This window comes from Phyllostomus discolor, chromosome 3 (assembly GCF_004126475.2).
Source record: "Phyllostomus discolor isolate MPI-MPIP mPhyDis1 chromosome 3, mPhyDis1.pri.v3, whole genome shotgun sequence".
Taxonomy (NCBI): Eukaryota; Metazoa; Chordata; class Mammalia; order Chiroptera; family Phyllostomidae; genus Phyllostomus; species Phyllostomus discolor.
In genome coordinates, this window is record NC_040905.2 from 200,671,831 (window position 1) to 200,691,025 (window position 19,195).

Sequence of the window (19,195 nt, forward strand, 5' to 3'; positions counted from 1 at the left end):
CAGGGGGGTAAGGGGGGTGCCTTGCCTGGCGCGGTCTAATCAAGTCAGAATGCCCCGAGGGTCCCTGGAGACAAAGAGCAAGGGGCTCTGTGGGAGCTGGGAGAAAGGGGAGCTGGGGAGAGAAGGAGAGGACCATGAGAGAGGAGGGAAAGAGCGAATGTTCAGAGAATGTCCGTTTGTTTTGCTATCGTGGCAATTAATGCCGGGAAGTGACATTTTAAGGGGCTCTGGCGACAGCTTTGGTGACATTCCTGTTTGTGATTCCATGACAAATCTCTGTCTATATCTTATTTTAGAGAGTGTGCAGACAGCTCAGAGCATTGCTGTCTGGGGATGCCGAGCTCCTGTCTGTTGGAAGCTCAGCTCCCTCTGGCTTCGCCAAGCCTGGGCGTTTTAGGCCCTGGGGCCAATGTCCAAATCCTAGAAATCAAAGCCAAAAACCTTCCCTGCAGAGTGAGGGTCTGGTCTTCCACTATGCATATGATTAAATGGGGCAAAAATGGACTTCCTTCTTTCCATTCCACCAGTGATTAGTTGGAGTTAATAAAAAAAAACAAAAATAAGCAAACAAACAAAACACTTCTCAATTCTGAATCTTTTCCAGGCTGGCTAGTTCTAAGGGACCTACATTTTCAACCACAGATTTTATCCCAATTTGTTTTCCAAGAAGTACTAAGAAGAAAATGGAGTGGAAACAGATTAAATTCAAATTTTACAATCTGAGAATTAGAAGGGATTACTTAAACGGTGTCTAATCTCCAGCCCTGCTACACCATCCTTGACAAATGGCTCCCTAATCTTGTTTTAATATTTCCAAAGACAAAGAGTTTATGATCTTTAAAATTAAGAGGGGGAGGGCAATTTAGATGTAAGAAGTTGTTTGCCAAATTATACTCAGGATGCTGCAGGGATAAATATAATGTGGCAACACAAAGAGAGTAATACACTTGAACTATAGAAAAGTGGGTTTCAGTGGAGCCTCACCACAGCACTCTCTGTATCGTGGAGTGAGTGATTTAATTTCTGAGCCCAAACAAAGCTCCTTGTTTCTCAAGAAAGGGTTCAGTGGCACCCAGAGTTTATCATACGATGTTTATGAAGCCACTCTATAAATATTCAAGGGCTGTATAAAATAAAGCAGCTATTACTGTTGTATGCCCCTTCCAAACTGTGTGCTTCTAAGGAGAAAACTATTTCTCATCTGGCTTTGTATCTTCTGCATAAACACTGTCTTGCACACAGTAGGTGCTGAGTAAACATCTCTTGAAAAAAAAAGTGAGTGAACGAGTGAATAGGTGATTGAGTAGTGAGGGAGAGGTGCACCCCAAGAGAAGATGCAGGAACTAAAATTCACACATCTGTCTGTAGGAACGGTGGGTGGACGGAGGCGAAGAGGAGACGGAAGGCACCAAACAGGCTCCGGGGTGTTACACAATGCAGACTTCAAAGAGTGCTCTGAACAAGAAGTGGGAATAGGGACAACATCAGGGCACTTCAGTGTAAGAAAGTCCCATCAAAATTTATTTTCTTTTTATGCTGGACAGCCTAGTTTTCAAAAATAACCTTCTGTGGAGCCCCAGCGTATGAAACAGTTCAAAGCAGTCCTGCTCTGGTTAAGACAACCCTGCCCCTTCTGCTTTCCTCTTGTCCCCAGGTAGGTCAGGCAGTGCCCTCACAGGCTCTGTCTGAACAGGAGCTGTCATTAAAAATGGAGTTTCCTCGGGCTCTTTGAGAACTTGCACCTGGGGCTCCAGGACAGGTGGGAACGGGAGGCCTTGAGGCGGAACCTGAAGGATGTGTGAGGGCTCCCGAGCAGGGAGCAGAGCAGAAGAACCTCGGTGTGGGGAGAGTATGGGGCAGAAGAAAGAACATCCAAGGAAAGAAGACAACGGAGAGACAAGGGTCCTTTGGGAGGGTCAGGGTCGGCAGCTTTAAGAGCAAGTGTGGAGACAGTGGGACCAGTGTGCCAGAGGGTTGGGGGAAAGACACCAAAGGGTTGGCCACAGGGACAGTGTGGGTAAGACATATGGCTGTCACGTGGGCCTTGCCTGTCTCAAGCACCACTCTGAGCTCCTCCATGAGCGCCTTACCTTCAGTGCCTTGCATTCACCTCGGTCCTTCATATCTCTGGGCAAGGAGCACCTCCAGGATGGTAGCACAGATCCGGTGATCCGGAGATCTGTCCCCCTGTGGAACTCCCAACACAATATAGCCCTTCTTAGGCTGGAAAGGTCTTTGAAATTCAGGTTATGACCCACTCATAAACTGTGAAATCCATTCAGTGGCTCACACCAGCATTTAACAGGCAACATAAAAAGAATAGAAAATGTCAGAGCATGCCGCATGTAATAAGGGTAAGTATTCTGCAACACTTATTTTACAGATAGGCACACACACATTCACATGCATGCATGTGTGGCCACAGTGCAAAATATATGTCTCATTGTGGCTGGTGTTCAACATTTTTGATAAAAGCAGCGCTAAGAAACTTAGCTGGCTAGCATCTAAGGCCATATCTTACGTCTCCTGATCAAACAAACAAACAGAATTAATGCATGTTATCCTCAGGACATGCTTGGGTTTGGGAATTAGGAAAAGCTGGGTTCAAGTTATGGTCCCATTACGTCTAGTTGTATTGAGATGACATCTGAATTTTGATAATTTATTCCTTATGGGAGGAAAACATTGGGATGGGAAGACTCAACAGATATTGATTTGAAAACATTACATAAGGTTTGTACAGCTCAGAAAAAGGGTAAGTACTCCAGGCAGAGGTTTCCAACCTGTGGGAAGGTTCTAAGACATGTATTTATCCATCCAACATTTATTTGTCTATTCCTCCATCTACTAACCCAACATATTTTGTCAATTCTCATTCAAAATAGGTTTTTTGATTTTTGAGAGGTGGGGTGGGGAGAGATCAATGTGAAAGTGAAACATTGACTGGTTGTCTCCTGTACATGCCCTGACTGGGGATCGAACATGCAACCTTTTGGTGCACGGGATGATGCTCCAACCAACTGAACCACCCAGCTAGGGCCTAATCCAACACATACTTTAACACCTATTATGTGCCAGTCACTGTATTGGGCACGAAACAAACCCAACAGATCTGGTGCCTAATCTCACGGAACTGAGTCTAGTAGGGATATTTAAAATATTTAATAAATACAATAAAAACTACTAGTATGGAAACAAACAGGAGCGTTGATAGATGACAAAAGAGGAGAATTCATGGAGAAAAAAAACGTTATCTGATGAGGTAGGATTCAAGCTAAGACCAGAATAATGAGGAGTCAGTCAGCCAAGGAAGACAGGGGAAGGAAAGAGAAGAATTTGCCCAAGCAAAGATAATCACGGCATACACAAAGGGCCTGTGCAGGAAGAACCACAGCAAGTTTAAAAAACAGGAAGAAGCCCACTGTGGCTGGAGCCTAGAGAGGGAGGGTCAAGCAGAGTGAGAACTCTGGAAGAACTTCAGGCAGGAGACTGCTGTAACCAGAGGCATCCTAACAGGGCGGCTGCTGTGTGCGGAATGGATGAGGAGGAGATGCAAGCAAGCAGGAAAGTATGTGAGGATGAGTGCTGGGGGGACATCAGGAAGATGCATGTGGCTTGAAGAGGGGATGGATGGGCAGGGGTGGCGGTGAGGGGGCTGCAAACTCAGGCTAGAGCCTCTGTGCGAAGACGTCTAAATACCAAGATAAGGCACTGGATAAGGAGTTGACAAGAAAGAGCTCCGAAATTTCAGAAAGCACTGTACAAGGATGACATTTGCATGGCATTCACAAGGGCTGTCAGAAGGGTGAGTTAATAAGCAGCTTCTCACTTCTCTGTCACCCCAGAGTGCTTTATTGACACTGCACATGAGTTCCCTGCACCCTTGGGGACCACTCCAAACACTCCAAAAAAACGGGGATTTCCCTGTTGCAAAGTCCTTTCTGCCAGTTGAGCTCAGAATTACCATGAAGCAGCTTCCAGCCTCGGAGAACAGATGTTAATTACCTATTTTTCTTCCCAGATTTCTGGGAAGCTCACGGTCGCTATGCTTTCGCTATCCATGGGCCCGAAGAGCTTGGCGTCTTCCCAAGGATCAGGAGAGTCAGTGTGGTGTAGTGTGTTCACACCCCAGCTCAGCCCCCAACTGTGAGGGCTTTCGTGCTAGAGTTCAACCTGGCTCTGCCCCCTTCCGTCTGTGTAACCTTGGACCGGCCTTTCCAGCCTTTTTTGTTTCAGTCTTCTGCTCTGCAGAGTGGGGGCAGTACTAGTGCATAACTCATGGGGTTATGGTGAGACGTAAATGACATAATTCCATGGAAAGTTCCCAGAGCAGCGGTTATCACTAAGGAGCGGTCAGCTGATATTAGCAGCAGCAACAGCACTGGTTTCTTGGACAACCCTTCCATCCAGCCTCCCCTCGGGGTTAATTACAAATGGCTCAATGAGATCATGGATAGGACAGCAGTGGAGTTGTTATAGGGACTCAGTCAACATCCTTTCCTCCCCATCCTCTCAACAAAGGTCCCGTTCACCCTCAGGGGTTGTGGTGTGTGATCCTGAGCAACACCAAAGGTGAGGCTACTGACCACGCCAGAGAGTGCATGACCCCTCTGTATCTGTCACTGGGGGCCACCACTGGTATATGATGCCCCTTCTCTTTCCTTCTTCCTCCCTAGGTGCTGAATAAAAGTAGGAGAGCAAAAACAAATCTTTATTCTGCATCACCTCACCTAAGGAATCCTAGCTCAAGGTAACTGTGGGGACTGCCTTTCCACAAAGAGAAGAATTGTTTGAACTGATTGTTCAAAGAGAACAATCAGTTTCCTATTGGACTGATGTTTAATAGGAAAAAAAAAAGAAAAGAGAAGCCTGCACATATAAAACGATGGCAAGTATAGAGATAAAAGCCAGAAGGGTCCACAATGATGCCCAAACAGCCAATGTGAAGTAGCAGCGGGTTGCTGTGCAGATCAGTGTGGGGGAGTACATGCAGCCCCACCTCGAGAGAGTAAGCCCAGTTTTTAAAATGAATAAATATAACAGCACGTACCAAAATGACAAATGTATAATTTATAATTACAAATGTATATAATGCATGTTCTTTGATGCCTAGATGATGCTTTTAGGCATCTGCCTTACAAAAATAGCCTCACACTTTGGAAGATATATACACACATATGTGTGTGTATGCGTGTGTCAGTACAGGATGTTTATTGACTTATTATAACTGCAAAAAATTGCGGTCATGATCAACAACTGGGGCAGTAAAATAAATGTTGATGCCTTTCATATACTCATATTCCGGGATCCTATGCAGCTTTCAACAAGAATAAGACGGGTGTGCAGGGCTGACGTGGAAACATGCTTCTCTTACACTGCTTGGTAAACTACCAGATTACTTCAGAATGATGTATGTGGCGGAGATGGCCCCATCAGTGTATACCTGTGTACACTGGAAAATGCTAGGAGAATATAAATCAAGCTATGATAAAGGATGAGCTTTTCAGTCCTGTCAGTGGGATAGGAGGGAGAGACAAAGTCAGACTTTTAGTTATTGCTTTACACAGCTCAGACTTCTTGCTTTCCTTCTTTCACTTTTTCTTTTATTTTTTTCCATCCCTTTTCCTTCCTTCCTTCCTTTCTCCCTCCCTCCCTCCCTCCCCTTCTTTCCTTCCATTATAAAGAGTATGCATTTCTTTCACAATAATAAAACAAAACTAAGAACCCATTCGGCTATCTACTACCCTATGATAAAGTGATAAATCTGTTGCTTTCATTCCCTTGAACTTCCATGCATAATATTCAGGGAAGGGAGACGTGCTTTTAAAGATGGATAAGGAAACTGGGAATTACAATGTACCATTTTTGTTTCTGTTATGTACCAAACACATGATTAAATTCTCATTTCTAAGGTGATATCAGGGGTGATATTCACAAGAGCTGAGATCTTCTAAAGCACAGGCACTAACTAGCAAAATAGGATGCCAGCCACCCTAGTCCTGGTCAGTGGGGACTTCAGGAGGTCTTTGGGGAGGTGCTGGGAATGCCAAGCCGCATGAGGGCACAGGGGTGGGTCAGGGCTGTGAGCCATTTACCAAGTGGCACAGAAGAACTTCAATATTCAGTGAAGAGTATAACCTTGGAGGTGTGTATCCTCTGAATGTCAAACCCGTGTAGGGTCTGGGAACCCAAGCAGCTGTCACTTAGTAAAGAACTTTCTCCCTCTGCTCTCCAGACTGCCCCTCAACTACTTGCAGGTTCAAGTGAAAAGCAGGTGCAGAGAGCTCAAGTGTGATGAAGCGGTTTGAATTTATAGGTAAATTCTAAGTGTGAAGTGTACAGGTGGGACTAGCCCTGAACAAGGTAACTTCGAAGGGCTTTCACATTCCTTCACTTGGACTGTCCAGCCTCTGAATGCTTGCCACTCTTGATCAAATGCATGGCTGTGCCCAGGTCACCCCATAAAAGACAGCTTCATGGTTCTCTCTCCAGGGCCACCTGAGGCAACAAAATACAAGTTTTCTCTGAGCTGCTACTGTTAGATGCTCTGCATGCCACCACATAACTGTCCTCTCCTGTCCAGAAAAGGAGGACCAGGTGCTTGGGGACCATAATGCTGTAAGAACAGCCACCAGCAGCCATGTGGTCACGGTTAGGGTGGGCAGCGTCCTACCCAGAGTCAGGAAAAGTGTGCCCTCTGCTCCCACCCTGCTTTAATCTCTCCTCTCCTTCCCTTGTGGTGGCTGGGATACAATATTGAACAAAGTGCTTTGTTTGATTTCAAATTGTACTTTATTTTAAAGCCCACTCAGAAGCACACCTGAAAAAATAATTTTGCTCAAATGAAAACAGGTGAGATGATGAAGGCCTGGATTTGCCAGGTGGCTAAGAGCTCTGCTCAAGGGCTTGTAGCCACTGAACTGAAGGGCATGGTGCAAATGAACTCTGCTCTCCCCCACCCTACTTGGCTGCCTGGCAAGGAGGCCTGGGGCTTATTTCTCATGCATCCACCATTCATTCTCTTGGGATTTCTCTTTTGTGCTTCTCAATGCTAGAGTTGAGATTTCAGAAAATAAGGGCCTACCTTTGTTATTGCTTGAATAGGGTTCTGCTTGAAAGAAAATACAAGGGAGAGAGTACCTCACTGAGAAAAAAGGGCCAAGAGCACCTTTGCCTACTTCTCAGGGATTTGTGTTGTGAGCCCTCTGGATCCAGGACAATTCTGTCTTCTGGGCCGTCTCTGTTGTACAAGACTCAGGTACCTGCACCCCCCACCACACCACCACGACAGCAACACAGACAGGCGTCACAGGCCACTAAAATACATACAGCAGCTGACATTGCAAAACTGTGTGTGTGTTCTCTTCAAGGAGCACAGGACCTGGATGGCCCCAACTCCCAATGAACAGGGACCTCTCCATGATGCAAGGTGAGTGGGACAGGTAACTATAGCAAGGTTTCTGGCCAGGAGGCTGAGGCTGGCTGTCAGGCATCTGGGCTCTTAGCTCGGCACCACCACGTCCTTGCTGTGTGACACAGGCCCAGGACCATTCGGGCTTCAGCTTTCGTTTCCTAACACGCATCCCTGTTTTTCTCCCAGGAGGATAACTGCAATGTCAAGGACAGAGGTTCTACTTTCCTCACCTCTATTGCAGTCTCTGTCATGGTGTCTGACACAGTGGAACAACTTTGAAGACAGATGGTGTGAATAACAGTACCAGAAGTGTGTACTGAACATTGACTGTGTACCAAACACTTCACGTGTATCATCTAAGTTTCCTAACTGCACCGAAGGGCTGAATACAGTATCACGCCCCTCCAATGGCAGAGACGTGTACAGCTTGCCCATGGTCTCAGAGCTAGTGAAACCGGATGGTAAACCTAACGTGTGTATCACTCCGCCTCCTGGGCGCAGACTCTTTATCGCCTTCCAGTTCGGCTAAGGGAGGGTGGGAAGGAAGACGAGGAGGTCAAACGATCATTGTCGGTGACATGCCTCCCTGACCCGCTTTCCCACTTTGAAGACGTTTGGTGTTCTCCGTCTGGAGCATTGTGGAAGCGCGCACGCGCGCGCCTGTGTGTGTGTGTGTTTTGGCTGGGGGCGGGGAGATCATAAAAAGATGCATCTGAGAGGAAAGGTCTTAGGAGCAGAGGAGAAAAATGCAGAGCTCAGAGGCCCGGGGCTGGGCCAAGCAGTAAGGATCCTCTTGGCTCACGAAGAAGAGGGAGTCAGGGTCAGGACCAAGACCTCCAGGCCAACCTTTCACCCACCATGACCATCAGCAGCACAAAGACAATGTGGAGAAAAAGCTGAATGGTACCTTTGTAGCATTTATCTAGAGAAAAACAGCCAAATCCCATCTATAAACAAACTGGAGCCAGAGACACTCAATAAAGACAAGTGTGAACACTTGTGTGTGTGTCCAAATCATTAACTGTCTTCCAACAGACTCAATAAACGTGTCATTACAATAGCACATATGAAAAAGATTTAGAGGTCTTTATCATCAAAAACTCCAGCGCGAGCCAGGAATAGCTGCAAAATATAAATGTGATCTCGGGCTGCATCAACAGAAGCATGAGAGCTCGCAGGAGGGAGGTGAGAGCCCCACTGCACCCTGCGTGGGAGCACCCCGACCTTGAGGAAGAGGAGTGTCGGTTCCGGTGTTATGCTCCAGGAAACACAAGGTTAGACTTTCCATCTAGGGGACAGTGACCAAAATGATAAAACATCTGAAAGAGACACCACGTGAGACAAGCTGAAGAAACTGGGATTAGATTCATTTCCAGAAGGTACAAGGTACCTTTTTCTCTGTTGTCAAATTTTCCAACACATGCCTTGGAGAAGGGAGATAAGATTTACTTTCTTTGTGGATGTGCAGGGCCAGGGAAACACATCTCAACTCAATATAAGAAAAAAACTTTCTAATTGTAGCATCTGGAAATGAAATGAGCTTTCTCCTGAGTAGTGAGAAGGCCATCAAAGGAAGTAATCAAGAGACACCTGAGAGAGGTGGGACTATGTAACTTCAGATGCTCTTCAAAACTCCAATTGCAGTAACACTGACACTCTTATTTCTCCCTTCACTAGTGAAGAACCGGAGAAGACAAACTCTGATAACACAACAAAAGTTGGCCATGGATCCAAACTGGCTTAGCCCAGAAGACAACAGCAGTGCCCCCAACTTCCCTGCTCCTGCGCCTCTTCCCAGCTCCCCAAAATACCCCTGGGAGGCGGGATACAACACGGAGGACTCACCTTTCTTCTCAAAGTCCCCTTTCTCTTCCCCTGGCCGGCCCAGGCTGTCCAGGGTGTGGGTCCCCTGGCTGCCAAACTCGTCCTCGCGAGAGACGTGATTGGCCCGCCGGGGTGGGTCCTCATCCTCTTCGTAGTCATAATCATCCAGGATGGGGGTCTCCCGAATGGGCACGCCGATGACGGAATTATGCGCCTGCAGCCGGGAGGAGCGGAAGCTTTCCCGGGCCTGGGGACCCAGCAGCACCGACGGGATGTAGTGGATCTCGTGAGTGGCTTCCGTGCTCGCGCTCTTCTGGGGGATGCGGCGACGCTTCTGCCAGCGCCGCTGGGCGTACAGTGCCACGGTGAACACCAGCAGCAGCAGCAGCAGCGCGATGAGGCCACCCTGGAGCAGGAGGGAAGAAGGACAGCAAATGGGCCACTGTTCTTTGGACGAGAGGACCAGAGGGGCTCCTCTCCTCCACCACACTTAGCCTAGACCCCTGGCTTTGGCTCAAAGAGCCCCAGGAACCACCAGTCATGGTCTGGAAGCCGGAGGAACACTGCCTCCCAACCTGGCTTTCTCACCAATAAACTGTATGACCTTGGGCAAACAACTTGACTTCTCTGAGCATGGCTTATCGCATGTATGAGTATGAGTGAGACGCCCTGCCCTTCCTTCTTCACACGGCTGCCATAAGGAGCACATGAGACGGACAATGGTCCTGCGGGTCAGGGCTGTGGCTTCACACCAGGGAGCGCCTGAGCCCCCACACTGCCTCCAAGCAGCGGAATGGCCCCAGGACGTTTGCTCCCACTTTCTGAGCCTTGCTCTCCCATTTCCATCCTGCTGCAAATGTAAGAGCATTAATAAGTCAAATAGAATTGCATTTCCTTCATTATCAGAAATGATATATTTTACTATTTGATTCACAACAAGGGGTAGGGCTCCTTTCATCAGAAATTCAAGGCAAACTAAAGAGTTTTTTTTTAAGAATTTATTTATTTATTTTTAGAAAAAGGGGAAGGGAGGGAGAAAGAGGCAGAGAAACAATGATGTAAAATAGAAATATCCATCGGTTTGCCTCTCGTACGTGCCTTGACCAGCAACTGAACCTGCAACCCAGGCACGTGCCCTGACAGGGCCTCAAGCCAGCGACCTTCCGCTTCACAGAACCATGCCCAACCAACCGAGCCACACCAGTCAGGGCAAGTTCACTTTTCTTTAACATGGCCAACTGGTAAGAATTGGATTGAGTCTGCGTGCCATACATTACATTGGAATAGGCTGAAGTATCTATATTATAACACATCTTATGTGGTTCAGGAGATTCACGAAATACCCCACTCTGTGAGCTCCTTTAAAGGGTCGGGGTATTATTAGCAAAACATGCCTGGATTTCCCACAGCACCTGTCCAGTGATTGAGGTGGACGGTTTGCATCTTCCCGGCCTCCGCTCATTCACCAGAAACATATCCCATGAAAGGGACAGGCCCTCTCAGTCACCCTGCTTTTCTTTGTTACACATGGTGCTTTCTGTCCGGGAGACTGGAGGCTCCCTTGCTGAGTCCCTGCTGGGTGTTTCTGCAAGTCCACACAGCGGGAAAGGATCACCCTCTATTGTACGGGTGAGAGGCGTGCAGAAACCGAGACTCGGAAACTCAGGTGCTGAGTAGCAGGGTGAGGTCTGAATCTCAGTTTCATTTGTTTGTGTCTGGTTTGGTGTTGCTTTTTAGCTGTAAGGCCTGTATTCTTTCAACCACACCCACGTGGCTGATTGCTCTTCCTTGACTATGATCTCATTGATGGCAAGGGCATTTTCTAATAACTTACCTGTGTAACATCTAACAGAGATGACGGACATTAACCCTGGATGCATCATATTGGGGTGGGGGACGGGAGAGATGAATGCTGTTCAGAACACCTGTGTAAGCCAAGAAAAACATTACTCACTGAAATGGCTCGGCTATCCTGCTGACCGCATTGGAAATCTATTGTGTTATTTTTCCAAGGCCCTCAGCTCACTAAGCTAGAATTCATTACCTCCATCGGGGATGGGGAGTGGGTGGGTAAGTGGGCTAATAGGTGACCAGGTAGCAGGTATGCCTAATAGCCCTGCCTTGACTTTGACCGTGAAACCCCAGGAAGGTTTCTCTAGATGCCAGAACTTAAAACTAGAGACACAAACCAAACAAAGATGTAAGTATGTGTTTCTCTATGTATGTGTGTGCAACATGTCAAAAATGTAAAATGTGTGTATAGCTTATCACCTCTGGAGCCCTAAAAAAAACAAGAACAGATCCTTTTTCCCTCCACAGATCATATGATTGTTCTGTGTCTAGAAATCACAAATGACATGACATTAGTTGTCGGGTTTCTTGCATCAGAGATAAGAAAGGAAGAGACATGGTGAGGATGAGTGAGAAGGAAAGCTAACAGGAAAGGAGAGTGAAGAAAGAAAGGATGTAGGAAAAACCCTAACACTTGGTAAAAAAAAAATAGCAGCCTTTCTCCTTACTATTACTTCATGTTATTTTATCTTATCTTAAAGATGTAAAGGCAGTCATATGTGACAGAGTTTTGCATTTCTATGGTATAAATAGAATGTGGAAAAGGTGGTTCAGAGAGGTTAAGTAAGTTGCTTGAAGTCACACACAATTTGATCCTAGTTCCAACTGGGGCAAAAGGCCAGGATGTGGTAACGCAGGGATCTGAACCCAGCTCTTTGCTGCACAGCCACTGGCTATTTTACAGCCCAGTGGTTCACAGACACTTAGGGGTGGGAGGGAAAAGATGCTCAGGGTGCAGGAATAGAGAGAATGTCCTGAGAAGGGAAAAGGAAAAGATTATTTTCAAATCCAGGATTCAATGGGCACATCTTGAGGCTGCGTATTCAGAGAAGCTTTGGTTTTGGCTCACTGACGCCTCTGGAGAAGTCTCCTTGACCGATTCAGCCCTCTCTCTTCCCACTTTTGGGGGCTTCATTCACTATAAGGGTCAGATCCTGTCTGGTCCAGAGCCCTTCACCCCCAGCCCCTTGTGCACACTGCAATTATGGGTGTTTGACACTGGGGTCAGATTCCAGGACCAACAATGACCTGGGAGAGATGAGGCCCAATCAAACAGTCCACCTGCAGCAATGGCCCCTCCCGACCCATCACATCCCCAAAATCCTCCCTTGTCACCCCTGCAGTCCTGGATCAGCTTTGAGCTTTCTCACCGTGTGATCACAAATTTCCCAGCTTCCCTTGTGCACCCTCAGTTCACTCATCTGTACATTGGACTGGACAATACTTGGAATAGTATAGCAAACAATTATGAGTAAAGGTTTGGGGTCAGACAGCCTTCTTTAAAATCTCACGCTGCCAACGTATAAGCTGGGAGATCTCGGACAATGGATTGAATCTCTTTGAATCACCATATTCTCATTCATAAAACTGGGTCGTGCCCTGGCTGGTGTAGCTCAGTGGATTGAGCACGGACTGGGAACCAAAGTGTCCCAGGTTCGATTCCCAGCCAGGGTACATTCTTGGGTTGCAGGCCATAACCCCCAGCAACCGCACATTGATGTCTCTCTCTGTCTCTCTCTCTCTCTCTCTCTCTCTCCCCCCCCCGCCCCTTCCTTCCCTCTCTAAAAATAAATAAATAAAATCTTAAAAAAAGAAAAAAAAACTGGGTCGAAAACATGCTTGCAGAGGGAGCTGAGAAGTGAGATCATGGATATGGAGTGCCTGGAACATGGAAAACAGGTCACAAACTGACCCATGCAACCCTGCAGGTCGATGTGCAGATCAAACCTGAACATGCGTCCATGGCCCTTACAACTTGAAGGGTGCTGCTCAAAAGCCAAGGAGCTCAAGAGAACCATTTGGCCATCTCTGCTCTGGTGGGACATTGGATCCAAAAGAAGCAGATGAGTAACCAGGTTCACAAAGACACTGTGATCTGTGTTCATCTGGGTTGGCTCAGGTGGTTGCATTCCTGCACAACTGTCCCCATTCTGTGTGGACTTCCTTCTCCAGCAACAAGCAAACAGAACAGCAGGAGCCATTGCTGGGAAGGTGAGCAGGACCAGAGCCACTGAGTCTACATGCCAGAAGCAAACACAGGCCCTGGTGGAGGAGAAAACGCTGCAGGGTGAGCAGGGAGCGGAGGAGGCAGAAGAGGATGCAGGCAGAGGGCTGTGCATTTTTAGAAAGCATGTTACGAAGAGGACAAGGCTCCAGAGGTGGCGAGCTGAGGCCCTGCTGGCCTCAGAGATGACCTAGTGCCAAATTCAATTTGGACTGTGTTGAAGAAGTAGCAGCAAGTTCCATAAATAAAAATGCCAGCCTGGGAGTTAGGGGTCGGTTTCTGCAAGACTGCCAGCAGTACAGGTCTCGGGCTGACGAGTCTGAATTTCACTAAGCTGCAGGCAGAGGGTGGAAAAGACAGGATGGGAGAAGAAATGCGTGTCCCCATGGCTTCTGGAATCTAAAGCAGGATCGGCCTGCTCCTCCTGTTCCGTTGCTGGCAGTGAGTCTCAGATGCCCCAGTGGAGACAGACAAGGGGACGGGTATGTGATGTCAGGGGCGGAGTGTGTGATGGGACACAGAAGCCAACATGGGACTCTTGGCTTCCCTGCCTCCTGTTGGCTGAGTGAAGCAAGCTGGCTATGGAGTTTTACCTCCTTGGGCTGCAACAGGCTCACCTATAAAGTGTGCTGACTGTTCCCAATGGGACCGGTTATGCCAAGGATGAAACAAGACGATAAAAGTTCTGGCACCACCCAAGTCAATGAACACCAGCCTCCTCACTTCAGCCTCTCTATTCCTCTTTCTGAAACGAAACTGTTGTGCAGACACACACCCTTGTTTAAAACCCTTTTTTGGCTCCCTATGGCCCTCAGAATAATGTCTAGATCCCTAGCCTGGCATCCAAGGCCCTTCACGACTAGAGGCCTCCTTCCTTTTCACGCCTCAGCTCTGCACAAGCCCCAGCTGATACCCTGTCCCAGAGCCACAGCGAGCGACGAGGGTCCGCCAAAGCGTGATGCTCTGAGCTCTTTCACACTGGCTGCTCCCTCAGCCCAGAGCCTCCCTCCCTCACTCCCTGCGGTGTGACCCGCAATGTGAACAATGTGAACAATGACCCACAATGTTCATATCTACCCGCAACCTCACTTGGTGGGAGAGAGAAAGTGATCTCATTTGGAAACAGGATCTTTGCAGTTGTCCTGGTTAAAATGAAGTCATACTGGATGGGGTGGGCCCCAAATGTAGTGACTGGTGTCCTTAGAACAAGAGGAAAGGACACACACACACACACACAAGGCCATGTGAAGGTGGAGACAGGGATGGGAGCGATGCATCTAGCAGCCAAGAGACATGAAGGATCACCAGCAACCATTGGAAGACACTGGGAGGCATGAGGCACATTTTCCCTCAGAGCTTCCAGAGTGAGCAAACCTGGCTGACTTCTTGAGTTTGGACTTCTGGCCTCCTGAACCATAGGAGAACACATGGCCAGTGTTTGAGGCCCCCCGATTTGTGGTTGTTGGGATGGCAGCCCTGGACACTAACATACATGACTCCTCTTCACTGGCTCACCTCTACTCACCCAGCCATCTCTCAGCATGGGAATCACTTCCTTGGGATGCCTCTGCTTCTCCAAGCCAGGGCGGTGCTGTGCATCCTCAATCCAGCCATCTGGCTGACCAATTTCCCACGCTAGGTCCTGAGCCGCCACTCACCCTACCAATTACCTAGCCTCAGAGGCAGTGCTTGCCCCAGAGAAGGTGCTTAATAAACACCCAGAAGCCTAAATGTCTGGCCAGATGTGAATCCCTCCAGAGGCACGTGCTCCCACAGTCCCTGTGTCAGCTCTGACCGCAGCATCCACAGGGCACCTGATCAAACCTTGCAGGACCCTCTTTGCTACTCTGCCTTTGTCTGGGTGCTGGAGCCTCCAGCTGGTTTCTGTGCATACAGTTGTAAACACTGGAAACTATGGAATGGTGGAAAATAAACAGCACCCCAAATCACCCCACCGAGAGAGCCCTCTGAAAGTCAGAACTGCATTCAGCCTGGACCCATTTTAATCTATTTTTCATGTTCTATCCAGGCACGGGAGAAGAAGCCAGAGAAAAGGAAGAAAGGGATAATGTGAGAAATGCTTTATTTGACAATGTGTCATTTGGAAACTGATTATTTTTGTCTGTGGCCTTTTTAATATTCCCCCACAACGGCCGAGCTGCAAGGGGATTTGGTATTCTAAGACTGGATTTATAATACTCTGTTCAGCAGTGATAAGAACACGGGCCTTTAATCCTCAGAGCTGTGAACATGCATATTCTCCCAAGTAATGTCCTTCTCTTCTCGCCACTTACGTCTGGCCCTGACAGCCAGCCCCGGGATAACTGGGGACTATTGATGCTCTGGGCGTCCCCTGGCCATCTGCAGAGTGACAGAGCTCGTAGGGAAAGGGGCTGGGCCTTCAAGCTCCCTGGGAAGTCTCTTTTCGGGCTTTAGTCTGTGTGTATGCAGGAGGGATTATTCAGAATATAGTCCTAACCCTTGGTGTTACAGATAAGGAAACAGGTTCAAAGAGAAGTGACCTAACCAAGTTTACAGAACATTTTAAAATGGTATTCGAGGCAGAATATGGAGTCAGTGCCCCCCTAAGCAGCTGAGAAATACGCCACCGCCTTCTTCTCTCCACCCTATGGCTGGTCTAAGTCTGGTTGCCATTGCCTTTCATGGTGATAATTTTAATACACTCTGGACCTCCCAGGCTTTGCACCCCCTGCTGCATGGTCTGCAGTCCAACTTCTCTACCATAACTGAGGCACAACTGGGAACAAAGCCTCTTCCCATCAACTTAGCTGGGGAGTCCTGCAGTTTCACAGTTTCGGTTATTGTCAATCAGGCTTCTACTTTGTGGATAACCTAGGCTCAAAACTCACGCTTCTGTGATTCTCTACTCAAAATGTATGCTTCCCTCATCCATGCTACTAACTGTACTGAGTGCCTACAACAGAGTAGGCACAGTGCTAAATATCCAAGCACATTGTCATTCACTGCTCCAGTGAGTGTCCTGAGATGTTGCTCACGCCTTTTCCTGTGCCTGGAATGCTGCCTACATGGTTATTCCTCACTCCCACATCTGCATGTCCAAACGCCACCCAGACTTCACAGCTAACTTCAATGCAGTCTCCCTGGCGAGCTCTTCGGGGATCTCCCCTCTCCGGGCTCAGCCAGAAGGAACTTCTCACCCTCTGAATGTCCACAGTGATTCGTCTTAACCCTCACTTCGGGAATTTTAGCATTGTCTACCTTGAAATAGAGTTACAGATGCTCATTATGTAGTTCCCCTACTGGCTAGATTATACCCATTTTAGAGATGACAAAGTGGAGGCTCAGAAGATAAGCTTTCTTGCGAGCACACAACGAGGTGGTGAATCAATGGGGTAAGGCTTTGCAGCTGGAGCGGTTTCCAGGAAACAGGTTTCCTGTCTCAGGGACTGGAAATGCACCCTGGAGCCTGAGGGAGCTGCAGGAGAATGAGATGGGACATGGGTCAGAGCTGGACAGCAAACGGCATGGCCGGTCTTTAGGCAGAGGTATCAAGATCATATTGGATGTGCGTGATGGAGAGACTAGAGAGGGAGCTGGCTGAGGCAGGTGTTAATAGTGTAGGACAGCAGTTCCTAACTGGGGGCAACTTTGTCCCCCAGGAGATGTTTGGTAATGAAGACATTTTTGGTTGTCAAGTGAGGGAGAGCATTTAGTGGGCAGAGAATCTGCAAGCATCCTACATGCACAGGACAGTCCCGCAGAACAAAGAATCACCCGGCCCCCAGTGCCAACAGTGCGGGGAGGGGTGATGGGACTTGAACAGGGCAGCTGATGTGGGCAGTTAGCTAATGGAGCAGAAATGACAGAGACACCGAGGGGTGAGAAGACTTGATTTTTGACTGGCAGGCAAGGGCCAACAATGACAATGAGGTATGGGTTCTGTCACTGGGTTAGGAAGGAGTCTACTTCCATCCTTTGTTAATTTTTCCTAGGTAAGCTCCCAGAAGGTTAGGAAAGACCCTAGCACATAATAAATGAAGTGGTAAGTTCACACGTGTGAACAAGTAGGAGAACATAAATATAGAACAACAGATAAAGATTTGTACATATGCAATCTAAGTGTGCATACAGTCATGTGTATAAAATATCCTCACACCTATCTTTCTATGTCTATAGTTACCTATATTAATCAATAGGCATCTCTCTGCCTCTAGACAGACATAAGGTGACCTGTTTAATCAGGTCCCACTATAGAACATGAAACATTTTTCTTTTAAACTAATCATCTACTTATAATGTATCTATTAGAGATACTATTTTATTTCCCAGGATAATGCCAAGGAAATAATGTGAAAACTCAGTGGTTCTTTGGAACATATTCATTCCCCACCCAGATCGATCTTCCTTAATCACCCGTAGGTCAGATCTGAACGGAAGCCAAATCCTGGGGGATCGCTCTGAATCCTAGAGTGATTTATCAAGGAGAAGGGAGCTAATGAAGATGGGGACGGCGGTGCTTGCCCATGGGTCAGACAGACATGGGTTTGAGCCCTGGCTCTCCAATGTTTCAGTTCTGTGTCTTTCGGTACCTCACTTGAGTTTCCTCACTTTTCACATCTGTAAATTGGGTCCCCGGCTCCTAATTGAGAGGGTTTGGGCTGGATTAATGCGACTGCAGTATGGAACACATTTAGCATAGTGGTTAGAAGTAGTGCACCTCAGGGGTTATTAACATCTTTACTGATACAAGATCTTGTTTCCTGAAAAATTATACACAAAGTAGCGGTAAGGCCACCAATTCCCCTCCACGGTAGTATGAGATATTCTGTGTACAGTTTCCCAGCTTCATTCTCATGTTCACTCCTAATGGTCTCCTACCTGACCATGTCACTTCCCCTCCCAGGGGGCGGGGACTGAGTGAGACTGGATGGTTCGTAATAACCATTCCAGTTCTAATATTCTAGGTGAGAAAGGCAAAGGCAAACATGAAAGCACTACTGGACAGGTGATATATATATATATATATATATATATATATATATATATATATTCTTAGGGCATCCTGCCCAGTGGTATAGCGGTATACGCATGTACTTACAGCAGTGCAATGTCCTGTATCCCTCACACCACCTCACACGTCATCTCTGCTTCTGCTCACGCTGCTCACTCTGCCTGAACCTCAGCTCTTGGGTCATGAGTTCTCCACAAGCCTCTCTAAAAGCCGCTCTCCCCAGCTGGGTTAAGAAACCACCTGCCAGGCCCCTCAGTGATGTATGCTTCCATCTGCCAACCACCCTCCCATCACCCCGAGCGCCCCTGGAGGGCACCCTCACCCAGCTCTGTGTATCTGCGCTGTAGCTCAGTGCCTGACAATGACAGCCCTCATTATGCATTTATTGCATGTCGACACTGAGAGGCAGCGAAGGGACGGGCAAGGTTTTATTTATTTCCTAACACATTTGAATGGTGCACAGTATATAGTAGATCCTCAATTGCTTGTTGAAGGAGTTAATAAATAAATGCCTCTCTGAAGGCAGGTGACTGAAATATACCTCCTCTGTTTGGCAATTCTCCACGTGTGTGAGAGAGCACTGGAGATAATTCACAGGAGCCACTTAGCACAAATCAGTACCCCACACCACATCCTCAGGTGGCCCCCCGAGTCCTGTCTGAAATCCCACTCTGAAGGATGGACAGATGAAGGCAGAGGGTGGGAGAAAGCATTTTTGATGGGACTGGTTTTCTTCCTCTTCTTTGAGTCATGAAGATAAAGAGATGAACCCAGGTGACCAGGGAACAGCTTTGTACTCATTCACTGATTTACTCATTTGCCAGGTTAAGGCAAATAGCAGGAAACAGAGAGACGCGGTTTCTAGTTCTTCTCCGCCACCCAGAGGTGT

The 19,195-nt window shown here is 47.6% G+C and overlaps 1 protein-coding gene across 3 annotated transcripts in view; it reads right to left on the bottom strand.

Moving 5' to 3' along the window:
• Positions 1-19,195, bottom strand: part of ASTN2 (astrotactin 2) — an 821,613-nt gene that overhangs the window by 631,680 nt on the left and 170,738 nt on the right. For all 3 annotated transcript variants that reach the window (XM_028509080.2, XM_028509072.2, XM_028509089.2), the window contains exon 3: positions 9,260-9,644. In XM_028509080.2, coding sequence (XP_028364881.1) covers positions 9,260-9,644 — 385 coding nt within the window. The remainder of the gene's footprint in view (positions 1-9,259; positions 9,645-19,195) is intronic.